Source organism: Trachinotus anak, unplaced genomic scaffold (genome assembly GCF_046630095.1).
Source record: "Trachinotus anak isolate AG129_WGS33_773 ecotype Australia unplaced genomic scaffold, CSIRO_AGI_Tana_v1 ptg000001l, whole genome shotgun sequence".
NCBI lineage: Eukaryota > Metazoa > Chordata > Actinopteri > Carangiformes > Carangidae > Trachinotus > Trachinotus anak.
Window position 1 is genome coordinate 11,881,470 of NW_027273852.1, and position 17,257 is coordinate 11,898,726.

At 40.6% G+C, this 17,257-nt stretch overlaps 1 protein-coding gene across 2 annotated transcripts in view; it reads left to right on the plus strand.

Annotated features, from left to right (window-relative positions):
* col4a2 (collagen, type IV, alpha 2) overlaps positions 1–17,230 on the plus strand; it is a 59,350-nt gene extending 42,120 nt beyond the window's left edge. Inside the window, exons 13-48 of one of the 2 annotated variants that reach the window (XM_071476577.1) lie at positions 386–466; positions 607–651; positions 771–818; positions 982–1,017; positions 1,115–1,159; positions 2,698–2,761; positions 3,400–3,513; positions 4,387–4,536; positions 4,639–4,710; positions 4,908–5,059; positions 5,175–5,247; positions 5,459–5,565; positions 5,759–5,942; positions 6,368–6,412; positions 6,688–6,762; positions 6,848–6,946; positions 7,068–7,289; positions 7,464–7,625; positions 7,727–7,897; positions 8,019–8,162; positions 8,292–8,417; positions 8,512–8,693; positions 9,454–9,517; positions 9,629–9,703; positions 9,815–9,922; positions 10,049–10,156; positions 10,239–10,310; positions 10,698–10,823; positions 10,991–11,107; positions 11,765–11,926; positions 12,400–12,498; positions 12,591–12,737; positions 12,828–12,944; positions 13,383–13,574; positions 14,830–15,116; positions 15,944–17,230. In XM_071476577.1, coding sequence (XP_071332678.1) covers positions 386–466; positions 607–651; positions 771–818; positions 982–1,017; positions 1,115–1,159; positions 2,698–2,761; positions 3,400–3,513; positions 4,387–4,536; positions 4,639–4,710; positions 4,908–5,059; positions 5,175–5,247; positions 5,459–5,565; positions 5,759–5,942; positions 6,368–6,412; positions 6,688–6,762; positions 6,848–6,946; positions 7,068–7,289; positions 7,464–7,625; positions 7,727–7,897; positions 8,019–8,162; positions 8,292–8,417; positions 8,512–8,693; positions 9,454–9,517; positions 9,629–9,703; positions 9,815–9,922; positions 10,049–10,156; positions 10,239–10,310; positions 10,698–10,823; positions 10,991–11,107; positions 11,765–11,926; positions 12,400–12,498; positions 12,591–12,737; positions 12,828–12,944; positions 13,383–13,574; positions 14,830–15,116; positions 15,944–16,198 — 4,326 coding nt within the window. In that variant the 3' untranslated portion in view covers positions 16,199–17,230. The remainder of the gene's footprint in view (positions 1–385; positions 467–606; positions 652–770; positions 819–981; positions 1,018–1,114; positions 1,160–2,697; positions 2,762–3,399; positions 3,514–4,386; positions 4,537–4,638; positions 4,711–4,907; positions 5,060–5,174; positions 5,248–5,458; positions 5,566–5,758; positions 5,943–6,367; positions 6,413–6,687; positions 6,763–6,847; positions 6,947–7,067; positions 7,290–7,463; positions 7,626–7,726; positions 7,898–8,018; positions 8,163–8,291; positions 8,418–8,511; positions 8,694–9,453; positions 9,518–9,628; positions 9,704–9,814; positions 9,923–10,048; positions 10,157–10,238; positions 10,311–10,697; positions 10,824–10,990; positions 11,108–11,764; positions 11,927–12,399; positions 12,499–12,590; positions 12,738–12,827; positions 12,945–13,382; positions 13,575–14,829; positions 15,117–15,943) is intronic. The other variant, XM_071476585.1, reaches the window with a different exon arrangement.
* Positions 17,231–17,257: the final 27 nt, after the last annotated feature.

Below are 17,257 nucleotides of genomic sequence, written 5' to 3' on the forward strand. Positions count from 1 at the left end.
ACCCACTTCATTTTGAGAGCTGTACATTCCCATGCAATGATTTACAGTGACGGAGTACATTTGCTCCTGTATTATACTCAAGTTTACTTTACTCCACTACATATATCTGCCAGCTGTAGATGTATAAAATACAATACATTGTTAAAGATGACTTCTGACAAATTACACAATGGAAGCATCAGTATTAACAATTTTGTAATTTCAAAATCTGCCAGCAATTTTTCTGCATGTTGACTTTTACTTTTATTTGTTGCTAATATTTCTGTAAATCCACTCATAGTATTTTGCCCGCAGGACTTTTACTGCTAAAGTAGAAGATTTGAGTAGCTGATGATGATTGGTTTCACTGAGCTGTCTGACTATTGTTGCACTTTCTACACCACAGGGAGACACCGGACCACCGGGGCCACCAGGAAACTCTACTCATCCACTCACTCTGCCCCCCTATGGACCACCTGGACCCCCGGTCTGTACATCAGCAACATCTTTATTCATTACCCTGCTTTAATAACAGTCAAAGATGGTCGGTAAATTAAGAATTATAACCAGAAGTGTGACAAACACTGATGTATTTACCACAAAAATATTCTACTGTCATTATTTTAGGGAATTCGTGGTGAAAAAGGTCCGAAAGGAGAAATAGGAGATCCGGTATTTAATCACTCATTGGCAACCATACACATTTCCATGCATTTATACACGCATACACAGACACTAACATTCACAATTCAGCATGTCATTGATCTCTTCTTTTGGTTGGTTAATTTCAGGCAAACAACAAAGGAGAAACTGGTGTAATGGGATTCCCTGGAATACGGGTTAGCACAGTTATTTTCAACACATTTCAGCAAAACTCCTTCCTTTTACTTTTAATGGATTATTTTGAATATTCTGTGGGACTGGTGTTTGTGCTTAAGTAGAAGATGTGAGTAGCTGTTGTGTTGAGTTCATTTCATGCTCTGCTTTTTGATGCTGTTCTAGGGTGTACCGGGTGCTGATGGGAGTCCTGGACCAAGGGTATGTTTGTGTGAAGGATGAGTTTTGTGTCATTATTGTATTATCAAGTTAGAATAAAATGCCTTTTTATAACTTGATGATTACACCTCTTGTTCAGGGGGATCTTGGTGAAACGGGACCAAATGGCAGAGATGGACCTAAGGTGAGAGTGCAGCTGATTTTGATCCCTGGTCACTGATTTTGCATCTAAACCTTTTTCAAACTGACTCAAACTCACAGGTTATCATTAAAAGTAAGTGTATTTATACATGTACTGTACTTAGGTAAAAATCTGAGATATTTATACTTTCCATTTCATGTTACTTTGGTGCACCCTGGTGGCTCACCTGGTAGAGCGCATGCCTTTTGGGCATAGTTCTTTTGCAGAGCTCCCCACTGTGAAGCTACTTTAAAGTCATTTTACTTTAAGTACATTTTTCTGATAATATGTCTATGATACTTTAAATGCAGGACTGTTACTTGTAATGGAGTATTTTTTTATATTGCACTGTTGCAATTTTTACTAAATAGTTACTCCACCACTGATTCTGGGTGTGATGCTGCACCTGGAGTCACTGCAAGATGCACTAAGCAAGACATTTATGTAAAATTCAATCTTGTTGTTAGAACTAATCACTAACTGTGGCTGGACCAGGAGAAATAGTTTAAACTCATTTCCCCTACAAAAACACTACAAATTCACTGTGCTTGTACGGTGTAATTTGAGAAGGTTGTATTTTGAAAAAGTTGGAACCTGACCTCTTAAATGCTGGAGGGAAACTGGTGGTTATAACATTATATCTCATATTAGCATTGTTAAAACCTACAAAAAAGTATTTAAGATCCAGGGGAGAATTTACCAAATGTGTCAGGGCTGATTGTGGAGAAATGTGTGTATTTGATGATGCACGAGTTACCCAGGATATTCCAATTCAATGTAAATGCTGCAGCATGGTGTGTGGAGTTTGAATATTTCACTCAGTGTAAACATCATATGACTTCAACTAAGCGGTGGAAGAAGCACTTCTGTTTATATCATATATGTGTGATTCTGTTAGACTGTGAGGAAAGATATGTTTTTAATTTTTGTTTCAATTTAAGGAGATTTAACTCAGGAGATGAAGAGTAAAACAGCACAATGGGTGCTACATCCAGAGAAGCTGTAATAAGGACTGTGCTCTAAGTCTCACATTTGCCCAAAACAAAAGTAGAAAACTGTAAGAGTTTGATAAAATTAAGTGAATTGTTTTTTGTTTAGTAAAACAGTAAAATGAAGGCCTTGAAACAAAGCGGAAGAACAATGATCTGAACAGGCTGTTTCACACAGGGTTGTTGTTTTTTTATAGTTACTAATTCTGAGGAAATTGTATAATTAACATGCTTGTTTTTATGTGATGCTATCTCACTCCTCAGAAATTATCAACACTTTGCTCACATTACGACACATATTTGATTTCTAGAATCTGATCTGATAATGGCACAGAGAAGGAAACAAGCTCAGAGATTAAAAGGAAAACAAGATATTGATCAGACAGATACAGATAACAACAACAGGATATGTTTGGTGGTCATTTTTTAGCAATGCATCCACATCCAGCATGTGATCTCATCTAGTCACATCTGATCTTTGTACGCAAGACTCATATTAAAATGACAAGTGAAACTGCAACCACAAAGAATGACATTAAGTTTGTGTTTCAGGGAGTCAGAGGTGATCCAGGAGATCTGATCACATCTGGACCACTTTGGCCTTGGTCTTCAGACGGTGAGTTGATCAGTACCAGAGTCAAACAGTCAAATAATCAGCAAACACAAAAGAGGAAAAAAGAGAGGCACCCACTGTCTTACCACATTGATAGGCACTCTTACAAAGTTATTGTTAACATGAAGTGAAACTCTGGGGAAGTTTGTGACATTACTTAAGTTCAACTTTAACAGACCACACAGATTGTCAGAGCAAAAAGTCAAGTGTTCAAGATAAATATGGACCTGATGGGTATTAAAGTCATATCATAGACTCAGTGAACCTGAGGGAGAATATAGCCTCTTATCCTCACAGATGACATTTGACAAGACTCTAGCAACTGGTTGAACCAACAGTAATGACTGAAAAGTGACTGGTTGAGGTTACACTAAGGGGTCTGTTTAAAAACAAATATGGCAGTGAACTTGTGACAGATACAGTATAGAAAAGTCTAATTCATTTAAAATCCAGTACCATAACAAACACCACAATCAATATTAGTTTTACAGTGTATTTGAATTAAGTTGAAACAGAAGTGCTTGATAATTTGTCATATATAATCTCCTAAGTACCTATATAAGAATGGATTAAAGCAGCTGATGTTAAATGTTGCACAGATGCTAACAGCATGTTTCTCCTGTCTGTTTTGACTTGATAAGCTGGTCCTCCTGGTCCCCCTGGTGAGCAGGGTCCACAAGGAGAGAGGGGCCCAGTAGGAGATCAAGGCTTCCCTGGACCCCCAGGACGTCCTGCCTCTGATACACAGCAACAAGGTCTGTCAACTTAGGCTAAACAAAGAGATTCCTCCCCACTGTCATCCACAGAAATCATTTTCATTCACATACCCCGAAATCACAAAATTGTCTGAGATGGGTTAAGAGCCTGCAGAACATATGATGTAGTCTATTCTCAGACTCTCACATCAGATAAGGAAAAAGTAAGCAAAAATCTTAGGGATATTAGGGATTCCTCCTCCAGGACAGACAGACATGCAATAGATGCAGTACATACAGCAGTAGGTATAGTAACAGTGACAGAGTCAAAATATGATGAAACATAATGACAAAATAAAATGATGTGCAAAATACGAAGTAAATATTCAGTTAAAGACTTTGGAGCAAAGTGGACATGAACCACAAAAAAATCCTTTGTATCACAAAGATCAACCAAAATAACCAAAATTCAAGTAGGCTGTTCACACAGACAAGAGAAGCTAATGAGGCTTAAGGCTTTATATGCAGACAACACACAGTATTTAACAGTCATGTATTATTTATCTTTTTTTCTTGCTTATTATAGAGAAGAATCACACTTCAATTAACTCAGTATTTTAGTATAAAGTTTTGATCGATTTAGGCTTTAAGTCTATGAAAAATAAACAAGTTACACGATTATTGTCTTATATATTTCCCTTTGTAACTTAACAAAAGAAAAATTGAAATACATCTAGGCTGCTTGACATAGTAACTTGACATAGTAGCTTAATATATGGAAACTCAAACCCAGATCTCATGAATTTTTCAAGTTATCGCAACAACGTTCTCGAAGTTAAACCTTTGATAAACTGAGCAATGAGTGATCTCATTCTAAATTGATCAGGATCAATAGTTTAACCTAAAATTGTAATTTCCTTTTGTGTCCGTCAGTGTTCAGCTTCTTCGGGCCATTTGGCATAGAGGGGGAGCAAGGAGAGAAGGGCCAACAAGGGGAAGCAGGGAGGCCTGCTGTCCGTGCAGGACCCCCAGGCATCGATGGGCGACCAGGGGTCAGGGGCCCTCAAGGACCTAAAGGAACATGTGAGTGAGTGAGTGAGTGAGTGAGTGAGTGAGTGAGTGAGTGTTTGTTTGTTTGTTTGTTTGTTTGTTTGTTTGTTTTACTGTATTTCTATTTGTCACTAGGGGCTGAGTTCTTCAAGGGGGCTCCAGGCGAGAGAGGAAGGCCGGGCAGTGCAGGCTCTAAAGGAGTAAAAGGTGCTGCAGCCACACTGTCCATGCTGAAGACAATTGTTGACAATATGATGAGTTTTTGTTTAAAAATACAGACATTTACAGTTTTCTGAGGAATTTTCTTTTTAATTTTCCCCAGATACGAGAATCAATTCAGTTTCCAGAAATACTTACTAATGCATCATGTTCTGACGTATGGGAGCATTTTTGTGTACCTATAGGTGATCATGGAGACTGTGAGTGCAGCACTGTAAACTCTCCATCAGGACCACTCGGCCCTGCCGGCGATCGTGGTGATGCAGGAATGACTGGAGAGTTTGGTCAGGAGGGTGATATAGGAGACCCAGGTCCCCGAGGGGATGACGGGTTACCTGTAAGAAAGAAAGTCATATTAGAATTTAAGAAGCACATTGTCTTCATTAATTCTTTTCCTTGGTATAATTTAAGCTCTTCTCAGTTCCCTCACACTTTCCTGTGTTGTCTTTTAGGGCTTTCCTGGACCCAGTGGAGAACCAGGCCCAAAAGGCCGAAAAGGGGACACAACTGTGGCCACACAGAAAGGTGCCGTGTATATGTTCATTCATCTCATTTCAGATCAGCAGCAAGCGTACAAGTGGGCTAGAAAAGAATTACTTCTGTCATGTGTGTGCATACTGTATGTACATATGCATTGATGCATGATTGTATGGATTGTATGTTGTGTGTGTGTGTGTGTGTGTGTGTGTGTGTGTGTGTGTGTGTGTGTGTGTGTGTGTGTGTGTGATCTCTACAGGATATCCTGGAGACCCAGGAGTCCCCGGACGAGATGGTGAGGCAGGAGCACCAGGTGCTCCAGGCCTAAACGGTTCACCTGGTATTGCTGGGAGCCCAGGTTCTCCAGTGAGTCCACCTGTCATGTCCATAACGACAGTGTAGCATTGTACATACTCATCATATTTTTGTTCAGGTTTAATTGCCTTATCATGTGCATTAGGGTTTCAGCTGATCTGATATTCTCCTCCTTTCCTCACCACTTGTTGCTAACAGTATATGAATCGTACAGTATAATGACGGTGCTCTTTCATGTCAACAGGGAGAAGGTCCGGTGGGAGAGCCTGGAGACAAAGGTTTCCCAGGTCTGCCTGGTCGACCCGGTGTAGTTGGGCTGAGGGGAGAACCAGGTGCAGTCCTTGGGGCCCCCAGAGGCCAGCGTGGTTTACCTGGTGATGATGGCGCCGAAGGCTATCCTGGAATTCCAGGAACACCTGGGAGCCCAGGTGAGAGGCAACTGACTGCCACATTTCCCCCTTTTATCCGGTCTTGATATGGTGTTGCATATTTCTCTTTCAAGGCTTCATCTCTTTATAATTATTTTACCTGTTTTCACTCTACCAAGTATTTCATTTTACCCCGCCTATCTGAAAATACCCTCTTTTGTAATTTAATGCAAAGCAGTGAAACAGGAATTAACATTAATGGCTTGTGATAAAAAATAAAAAATAAAAAAAAGGAGGAAGCATGACAAGTATATTTTGCCATATTATTTACTTTTCTTTCTTTGCTTTCTGTTGTCTCCTTGATGCAGGGGCTGCATCCCTCAAACCAGCTGCAGCTGAGCTTGTTTGAGTTAATGCTTGTGCTTTTGAATAACTCTTGTTCCGAATGCCTCTCTCTGTCGTTCTCTCTCATTTGCAACTGAAAGGCGGCTGTAGTCCAACAGGAGATGGAGGACAGGTGGATGTAACAGGTAGCTGGTACAATAAGGTTTCCCTTTATAGCAACTCTCTTGTGCTTTGCCTTTGGATTATTTGACTTGTGTGCATGATGATTTTTGAATTGTTTCCAATTTGAGATTCAGTGTATTGAGATACCAGCTAATGTAAAGATAAAGCCATGTTCAGAAAAGCAATTCACGCTGGGCAGCAAACAAAAATCACTTGCACTAAAATAGTCATTTCTACATAAATAGTCATACAACCATGATGTTGCCCTAAAGACTGCACCTCTGTTATTTTTTCTCAGGTCCTTGCACTGCAGTTCCAGGACCTCCTGGGTTACCTGGACTTCCAGGACCCGGTGGATCACCAGGATTACCAGGTAACACTACAACAAATTATTGCTTTATGTTGCCTGCAGGATAATAGCATTGAGTCATTTTTGATGCTATTTTGTGAACCAACAGGTCCTCAGGGCCAAAATGGACAACAGGGTCCATTTGGAGTAGATGGAGAGAAAGGAGAAACAGGAGATCGAGGTATAGGTGGCCTTCCCGGACCACCAGGTAAGGAGTGACAAGAAAACACTGGCACATAGTAAAAAAAATATGATGTGGTCTTTGACTTGAATATCATACTTAGTCCAGATAAATTTGTTTTATGAACCTTTATGGTTCTCCAATGAAGGTTTTGCCGGCCCCCGTGGAGACCTGGGAGTTCCCGGCAGCAAAGGCTCAGTTGGAGTCCCTGGTTTGCCTGGTGTGCCTGGCCGACACGGGGCACAAGGTGAGAAAGGTTTTCATGGAGAAGTCTTGGGAGCATCACCTGGAGCCCACGGGGATCGAGGACTGCCAGGGCTTCAAGGGAACATAGGCCAGCCTGGGGATCCAGGAGAACCTGGCTATCCAGGTTAGCCATTCACATTGTCACTTACCTATGTTCAAACTCAACAGTTTATTTCACCTACCTGTCAGTTAGTCTTGCGTTGCCTTCTTGCCTTGCTTTCAGCATTTGTAGGATCATTTAAAGAATAAAGGATTTGAGAGATGTTATCTAATGTTCTTATTCCTCCATTCAAAACAGGAATGATTGGCATGCCTGGTATGATTGGCACCAGAGGTGACATTGGCCCTGCAGGCCTGCCAGGGGAGGAAGGGAGGCCTGGGCCAGCGGGCAAGTATGGCTACCCTGGTGACCCTGGGCAAGTGGGTCCACCTGGGCCTCATGGTGCCATTGGACAGCCAGGTTAGGAAAACATACACACTGACACACTCTCTCAGAAATGTGCTTGTTCATGTTCATGCCTGACATCCCTGTTCCTTTTGGTACTTGGTCCTGCTTACCAGGTTTCACTGGAGAGAGGGGAGCTGAAGGAGACTCAGGCCCCCCTGGTCCAATCGGATTAAAAGGGATCCCTGGGGTGTACGGTGATGATGGTATCGTTGGAGAGCATGGCCCATCGGGCGACCCAGGACAGCCAGGTGCAGATGGACGCCCAGGAGTCCCTGGAATGAAAGGTTTGTACCTCAGATATTTACTTTGATAATCTGCTCCTTGAACAAAACAGAGTAAAATCAAACATCAAAGTTTTGGTAAGAAAGGTTAGTTTTTTCTGACTTCTGACTTTTTTTTAACCAGGGTACAGAGGGTCTCCCGGCATGTCAGGTTTTGCGGGGAAGTGGGGTGATCCAGGGGTGAGGGGCCTAAGTGGGCAGAAAGGAGAATCTGGAGTGCAAGGACAGGTTGGCCCAAAAGGATTGATAGGCAAAAGTGGAGAGAAAGGTGAGACTGCTTTTTTGTGTTTGTTAGTGTTTGTTATCTCAGTCACCCATTAGGCTGCTGTGTTCTGTTGAGACCTCCACATAAACACTTTAACTTACCACCACCTTCTTACCCAACATCGTCCGCCAGGTGATCGTGGGCTGAGGGGGCCACCTGGGGAGAAGCCTAAAATCCCTGCCCAGATGATGGTTGACATGAAGGGTGCCAAGGGAGACCAAGGATATCACGGGAGTCAAGGTTTCACCGGGCAGAGAGGTGTGCAGCCACAGTCTGATATCAGTAACTCCCTTCCTCTGATCTTCTCTGTCATCCCATACCTCGCTTCTTCACATCTTACTCTTTCCTACAGGCATCAAGGGTTTCCCTGGTGTGCCTGGCCGTGAGGGATTTCATGGTACTCCTGGAGAACCCAGCAATGAGAAAGGAAACCCGGGAGATCCAGGTGCACAGGGGCTACCAGGGATAAAAGGAATGCCAGGCCTAACTGGAAATCGAGGAATTGCTGGTTTTCAAGGAATGCCTGGCAAAAAGGTGAGCAGAGCCATGCTGAGAAATATTCATGTGACTGAGCAGGCGTCCCTGCTAATTATCATGCATTAAACAGGCAACAATTTTACAAATGAGGTTCAGTTCAGTTCAGTTGTCCAGCAGTACTACTCTGCTTGTGAAAACAGTTAAGGACCCACACTCACAGGTTTCCAGCTACAGCAGGTGACTTTTTGTAGCAAAAAGCTGTAAAAGCCACTGCACACTATGTGCTCATCACCGAATGGCAGACTGACAAAGTTAGCAAATACCAAGTCATCATAGTGGCGCATTTAGCTGCTAAAGTGCCAGATTTTTACCTCAGAAGTTAGCAGAGACCAAAACAGAGCAACAGATAGAATAAATTCTAGACTTAAATTCATCAGATAGCCAAATAAATGAGTGCTAAGGTTGCTCTGTATCTGCTAGATGTATAAATAAACCTTTTACTAACTGGTTCACCATATCAACTTAAAAGGTAAAAGTCGTATCAAGTGTTTTTGAAACGTGACTCATACTAGAGGCTGCAAGTCAGGAAATCTCATATTCTTTACATTTATCAGTCTTTTTTAAATCTGTCTCCTGCATATCTCCCTAGAATATCAAATAGCTGGAGTCTACTAATTTCAATTATTACACTCACTCTGCAACTATTCCATCATTTTCATGATTTTACTATTGTTTTGTAGGTACAAAACATGTAGAGTAGATTTCTTTCATTTGAATGTTTGATACATTTTTTAATTGCTTATCTGTTCATTTTCAGGGAATTAAAGGAAGTCCTGGTGCCTATGGTGCATCAGGAGACAAAGGAAGGAAGGGAGGCAAAGGTACAACCTCGAATTTAAAATCCAGACCAATAAGGATCTATTTATGTTTGTTCATAAATAATTGTGATCAAAGTATTTAAGGTGTTAATCAATTTTGAAATGCTATTACAGGTGAGAGAGGCCCTCGTATAGACCTTCCAGGATCTACGGGATATAGAGGAGAAGATGGTTTTCAAGGAGAGCCAGGTACATAGTCATACAGCTCTTGTTACTTCTTGTCTGGAGTTGATCAGCACCAATTCATGATTAAACACTAATTCTTGGCTGATGTGAAATTTTTGACATTCCATCTTACAGGCCAAAAAGGATTAATCGGACACACTGGAGACAGGGGTACACCTGGATTTGACGGTATTAGAGGGAAGAAGGGAGAGTCAGGTGATCCAGGAATATTCGGATACCCAGGTAAGAGATTCCAGTCATTTCCTTATTATGGACTTTGCAATTTAGGTATGTCATGTTATTTTAATCGTACTACAGCAGAATTACATTGCAATTGCTCTGATTCATACACATTTTGTTTTACTGTAGGTTTGGATGGGCAGACGGGAACCCCTGGTAACCAAGGTCAAAAAGGCTTTCCTGGAAATCCTGGAAAACAAGGACACCCAGGCTTTCCTGGCTTCCCAGGAAACAGGGGTAACAGGATCAGACCAGTGCATTCTTTTTCATTTCACTTCATACTTAATACACACCATCTGATCTATGCAAATGTGTGCAGGTTTCCCTGGTCTGAAGGGTCTTTATGGATTACACGGACTGAAAGGACAAAAGGGTATCCAGGGAACACCAGGTATTCAACTAAATTTCAAGAATTTATAAAAGAAGTCTCATTGTGTGTCTATCACTATTACACTATACAAATGATGCAAGTTAGAAATTAGCGAAATGCTACTTTGATGAAGATTTCTTATAGATTAACAGGCCTGAAAACATATTTTCTCAATCAGCTTCTTAATATGTGTCATGAGGTCCAATGTGAACACATAATTTATTTATCTATTTTGAAAATAAATTTTTTTCGGCAGTGTGTAAACTCTTTTATAAAATTTGTAAAGCCAATCAAACTGTATTTCTGAATACTTTACTAGTAGACTGGAAACCATATCTGTCATGAGTTTTTCTGTTATGTAAAAATGTCAGAAGTTAGTCATGTGTTTTCTGGTCATATTTTTATTAGGTCTGGATATCATTGGACCAGCTGGGGAGCCTGGAGCCAAAGGAGAGAGGGGAGAGAGTGGTGACCCCAACAACCAGTCAGGTGTTCCAGGCACAGTGGGCTTGAAAGGCTTGCAGGGACCTCTAGGTTAGCCACTACTCTTTTGCATTCACAGGGCCACAGTTAGACTAGAGGCCATCAACCTGCTGAGATCTCAGTGAGAGATTAAATGATGCACAGCAACACATGATGTATGCTGCAATGTGGTTTAACCATTTTAAGTCTTAGAACAATCCCATGTTTCATTTGTTCAGGTGACTACGGTCAGCCTGGGCTACCAGGATTCCGTGGCCCCGTAGGACCAGATGGCACCCCAGACAGGCAAGGACGCAGTGGGGACCATGGCTTCACAGGGCCTAAAGGATACCAAGGTGAGAAAATGAACAGAAAACTGTTGTTAAAGGAAACAACAGTCCAAGTGACCAACAGTCACTTTGGTACATTGGTATGCACCTGTAGTTCATCTTGCTTTAGCTGCAGTGACATTTTGATTTCCCTGAGTCAGTGAAAGTTTATCTAATAATGCTGCGAGCAACAGCTGTGGCCAGAGGCATTATGCTTGAGTTGCTTTAATAAAATAAAATAGATTTAATTCAATTCAATTTAATCTGTTTCAATGTAATTAATTTAACTCAATGTAATTTAACACAGTAAATTTTATCTAAACATTTATTAAATTTGCACACACACACACACACACAAATTCAATTTAAAAAATGTGTATTCATTAAACAAAAAAAAATTACCTTTGAGCAGTCTCCAACTGTGTTTGAGTTTGATTCCAGGACCTTTTATTTCCTGGACCTTTTAAAGGCTGATGGAGGAGCATGTAGCTTTTACTAATTTTCATAGTGTGATTCAAAGTGTTAGTTCGCTGTTATTGCAAGTAATTGCTGGGTCTGCTGTTGAATTGACAGAATCGTCACATAAGAGTGGTTTTAAGGCTGAGTTCTTGTTCATTTTTTGTTTGTTTCATCTTGTTAATTTTATTTTATTTATTTATCAACTGTAAATGATTTATTGATCAGGTTTCCCTGGGCCGAGAGGATCTCCTGGTGTGGATGCTCCCCCTGGAGAAAAGGGTGTGTCTGGCTTTAATGGATTTCCTGGAGTCCCTGGTAGGAAAGGATTCAAAGGAGATCAAGGTTCATTTGGACACAAGGGGTCAAATGGTGTTTCTGGGAAGAAAGGTACGGATGCCAGTTTTGCATAGGGTGTAAAGGTGAATTAGACTTCAGATGTTGTGACAGGTTGTGTTGCACAGTTGTTAAAAACAAATTAAAGTGTGCAGAGAGTCAAAGAGTTTAAGATATATATATATATATATATATATATATATATATATATATATATATATATATACACACACACACACACACACACACACACACACACACACACACACATAATACACATATATATATACACACACACACACACACACACACATATATATATATATATATGTATATGTGTGTGTGTGTGTGTGTGTGCATATATATACATACACATATACATATACATATACATATACATATACATATACATATACATACATACTTTGAAGTACCAAAGATGGCACACACGTGCAGTATCCTGCTGTTTGATAAAATTATCACTTGTTACGTTTTGTGCACAGTCTTGATATGCTTTTGTCTTACAGGGGTGAAAGGAGAGCAAGGATTGATGGGAGTTCCTGGTACACCTGGTGTGAAGGGTGAAAGAGGACCAGTTGGTCCAAAAGGAAACACTGGGCCTCCAGGTAAATTTTGCACTAATGTACCCACTGCTCACTAGATATTATGTTTATGTTCCTTTTTGTCTTGGTCATTACATAATCCATCTCTGCTGCAGGTTTTCGTGGGTTACCGGGCAACCAAGGTCCTCCTCCACTTCCCATCCGAATTCCAGGAGAGAGAGGCCCTCCAGGACCAAGGGGTATCCAAGGACCGAGGGGGGTGACAGGGCAACCAGGGCCACTGGGTCCACCAGGGGATGCAGGTTAGTCATTCTCGATAAAACATTTGTCGTTGAGCATCCCTGAGTGAAATGTCCTGCTCAGCAACATACATGTATCGCATGACTGTACAGGTTTCATGGGACCCAAAGGACAGAAGGGCATGCCTGGGATTGGCGGTACACCAGGAACAGCTGGATTCCGTGGAGAGGTTGGACGAATGGGCTACCCCGGTCTGCAAGGCATGGAAGGTGTGTCTGACACTGTGGTCCAGTTTAGGATTAGGTTCATAAGCCTGGATTAAAGGATTTAAAGTAGGTGACGATTAAGCAGAGAACCAGTTACCAAGAGGTTTTTGATGTAAATTAACCATTAAGCACTGAACTAAAAAATATTAGCAGGGAGCTGAGGACTTGAAATTGCCTCAAGATCTAATTGTATTATTATGTCATTATTTTAAGAGACACTGGTCGCCTAAGTTTTAGGGCAATTACGAAAGAGTGAAAGCTTCTATTTTCAGATACATTTATACAAGTAAAGTTTACAGTGATATATGAATAGGCTGCATGATACATATTCAGATCCATCATAAACAATGCTGTTTGTAACAAACACATTTTTGGATGTATTATATAACAGATAATAAGTTCACTTTGCAAAACAGCTCAGAAATTCTCATTCCTCAATAGGTCACCGTGGCAATCCTGGGATACCTGGGTTACCTGGTATGCCGGGACGCAGTGTCAGCGTGGGCTACTTGCTGGTGAAACACAGTCAATCAGATCAGACACCCATGTGTCCTGTGGGTATGTCAAAACTGTGGGACGGCTACAGTCTGCTGTACTTTGAAGGCCAGGAGAAGGCCCACAACCAGGATCTCGGTAAGTTGAGATAAATTTGGATTTCAAAGTCGTATAAGGTACAAATAGGATTTTGTTACATTAGACTGGAAGAATAAATCACTTATCTGTGCACTGTGTAGACATTTGCCAGTGTGAGTTTGTTACAGCATGCATTAATTGTTCAGGCAAGCATTCCCACATTGTGATCCAATGAAGCAGAAGACATACCAAAGAGGTCGGGCTCATCAGATCTTACTGCTGGCAGAGTTTAATTTGTGGGACATTTGGACCAGCCGGTGTCCTTGCTGAAAAGTTTCAGATTTCAATTAGAGCTACAGTGGTATGATGGCGGAGATGAAGGTGGCTTCTACAATAAATAGACTTAAGAAACAGACTTATTTTTCATGAAACTATCTCAGAAATCCTCTCTTTTGCATGGAGGCAGTGCTAGCAGTGTCTTTGGCTGCGATGTTATCCTTTCAAGTGCTTGTTCTCCCATCCATCCATCTCCCATCTTAATTCAGTTGTGGGTGCCAGTTCAAGCCTGCTTTTACCATTAACTTTTCATCAAGTAATCTGATTTTTTAAATGAATTAATCATGTATATGAGGCAGGAAAAAAGACACAACTAAAACATTATTTTCTTTTGAAGATCTGCCATAAACCTGACCATCTTTCACTGAGTATGAGAAATTCTAAAACCAGAAAATGAACCTGACAATATTTAATCCCAACTTGATCTCAGTGCTGCTTTTGACACAGCTGATACAGTAATACTAAAGAGATTTGAAAACTGGGTTAGACCTTCAATAGAGTCCTATTTCTAAAACAGGAACCACTGTGTCATGCCACACACAGCTGATGAACAAATGTCCAGAGGATAAAATACTTCCAATTTTAGCACCTTTAAAGCAATTATATTATGAATGAAGAAGTAAATCATTCTTAAAAGTTGAATACATAAGTTATATGTAGGTCAGTGTTATTGGATAGCACTGCACAGTTAGTCCACTGATTTTTTTTTTTTTTTTTTTAGATTTTATGATTTTTCTCTACTTGAGCTAGATTTTAGCATTGACTCTTATTCCATAAATTGTTACACAGGGTCACTGTAAAGCAAGATTTAAAAAATTTAGTTACTCTGTTGTATTCAACTACATATGAAATTCTTGAACTTACATCTTGCCCGGTTTCCATCTTCTAAAATTCTCACTTTTAATCTGATTAAATGAATTTAGTGAATTGAGTTTCTGTATGAATCGTGTTATATGAATAAACTTCCCTTGCCTTTCAGGTTTGGCTGGATCCTGCCTCCAACGGTTCAGCACCATGCCCTTCCTGTACTGCAATCCAGGAGACATTTGTTACTATGCCAGCAGAAATGATAAGTCCTTCTGGTTGTCAACAACTGCTCCTCTTCCCATGATGCCTGTAGAAGAGGGAGAGATCAAACCGTACATCAGCCGCTGCTCAGTATGTGAAGCTCCATCAGTTGCCATCGCGGTCCACAGCCAGGACATCACCATCCCACAGTGTCCTGTAGGCTGGCGCAGCCTGTGGATCGGTTACTCCTTCCTCATGGTGAGTTCTGGTTTTATTTCAGAAGTCATAAAATCAAAGGTGCTTTGGGTAGCAATTTAATCATCATTATGTTATTGTCATTTACAAGACCTTGATATAGTAACCATAACAAAAGTGACAATGGCTGATAAGCTTTAGAGGCACAGGCTCAGACTAATTACAGTGTTAATACAAATGTCTCTTAGGATTAAAGGAGAACAACGCTTAGTTAAATGTAAAAGTCAGTGTTATTATAGTGTTTATTGTATGCTTTGACACTGGGAAAGCTTTGGGATATTTGAAAAAATCTAAGATTGGGGACTACAGATTTATGAGGGAAAGTCTGTTACAAACTGGGGATGTGAAGACTGAGATGTGGGCGTTTCCGACTTCTGCCCGAACCATCTTCATACCTGCTGAAGACATAAATCTTTAAAAATGAGTCATTCATATTACTATCATTTAAAGGGGCTAAATACTTTTCCAGAACAATTAGACACTGTGCATTGTTGTTTTTTAACAAAGGAGTAATTAGTGCATTTATAGAACTATTTTCTGCGGTGGATTTGGTGCGTCAGTAAACATTTATGGCGGCAGGACAGTGTAGGTGGAATTGACTTTAAATAAACTGCATTACCCATGTTCATGGTATTGAAGAAACATGTTTATATCAGTTTTTGGACAGTCATGGAGGTCTATGACAAGAAATAAGCTATATCAGTCTTTGACTGCACAGGCAATGCTTGTTAATGGGATTTGTTGACAAAAAGAAAATATAGACTATCACCAGATTTGTCGTATAAAATGCTACATTCCCATTTCTTTCCTTCTCACCTTTGTCTCCACAGCATACAGCTGCAGGAAATGAAGGCGGAGGTCAGTCCTTGTCATCCCCCGGCTCCTGCCTGGAGGACTTCCGCACAACACCGTTCATTGAGTGTAACGGGGCCAAAGGCACATGCCACTACTTTGCTAACAAGCACAGCTTCTGGCTAACATCCATAGATCAGTCGTTCCACACTGAGCCGGTATCAGAGACGCTCAAAGCAGGCCAGCTCCTGTCCCGCATCAGCCGCTGCCAGGTCTGCATGAAGAACTTGTGAAAGACTCTACAGAAAGAAGTTGGTCCGTTGACAGTGGTCTAGTGTCGTGTCTCTATCCATGTGCTAAACCAAACTAAGGAGGATCTGAAATACTGACGTAGATTGGTGTAAATGGGAAACCAAGCCACAGAGCTCAGACATGCAATGACCACGTGATTCCCTGAGCTCTGAATGAAATGTCCCACTGTAGATAAAACAGGAGAACCCCCATAATGAAGTCAACAGCATTATGGGAAAAAATGTATTTTATGATAAATGTGGATTGGTGCTTACTGTTTAACTTATTACCTCAGCTACTATGACACAGATCAGATACCATATAATACAGCTGAACCAAAGATGCCTGTGTGTATGCACTGCTTCAGTTTATCTAGATGTTTTTTTTTATTTGGGGTATACAGCCCACCATTAAGCCACTAACACTGCTTCTCTGCCAATTGAAGAATGTGTCATTAGAGGTCTTGAATTGTTGATACTATTGACAGTATTATCCTGCTTTTATTCCATTGCTCTTACAAAACCTATTTTTATAATATAACAGCCCTTTCAAGCTGTTAACTCGTTTTAAGCATTTATCAACTACTGCAAAAATATTCTATAACCCTTTATTTTTCATACACCATATGTTCACACAATGCACTGATTCTCTTTGTATTTATACCAGCTGAATGAACTTGACCCCCTTACTTAAGAGTTTTAAATGTATCCTATCTAAAACTCATGCCAAACTCGTTTTCCTTTACAAATCTACTAATTATTGAACTTCCCTAAGCTGCCAACAGGACAGAATGTAAACAGCCGGGATCAAAGGTCTGACTGTAGCAAATCCTTGCTCTGGCCACTGATCCGGGGTTAGATTAGGGTATTTTATATGATTTAGGAAGTAGGTCAAATGTTCCACGTCATCTAGGCTCACGTGTTTGGAAATAAACAGTTTGATTAGAATACTGAATACTGATACTGACATTTGTTTTAACTGTTATTTTCATAATTATCCCATTAGACTGTAAAGATTAAATGTTGTTTGTTATACTTGTGACTGTGTCATTTTACTCACAC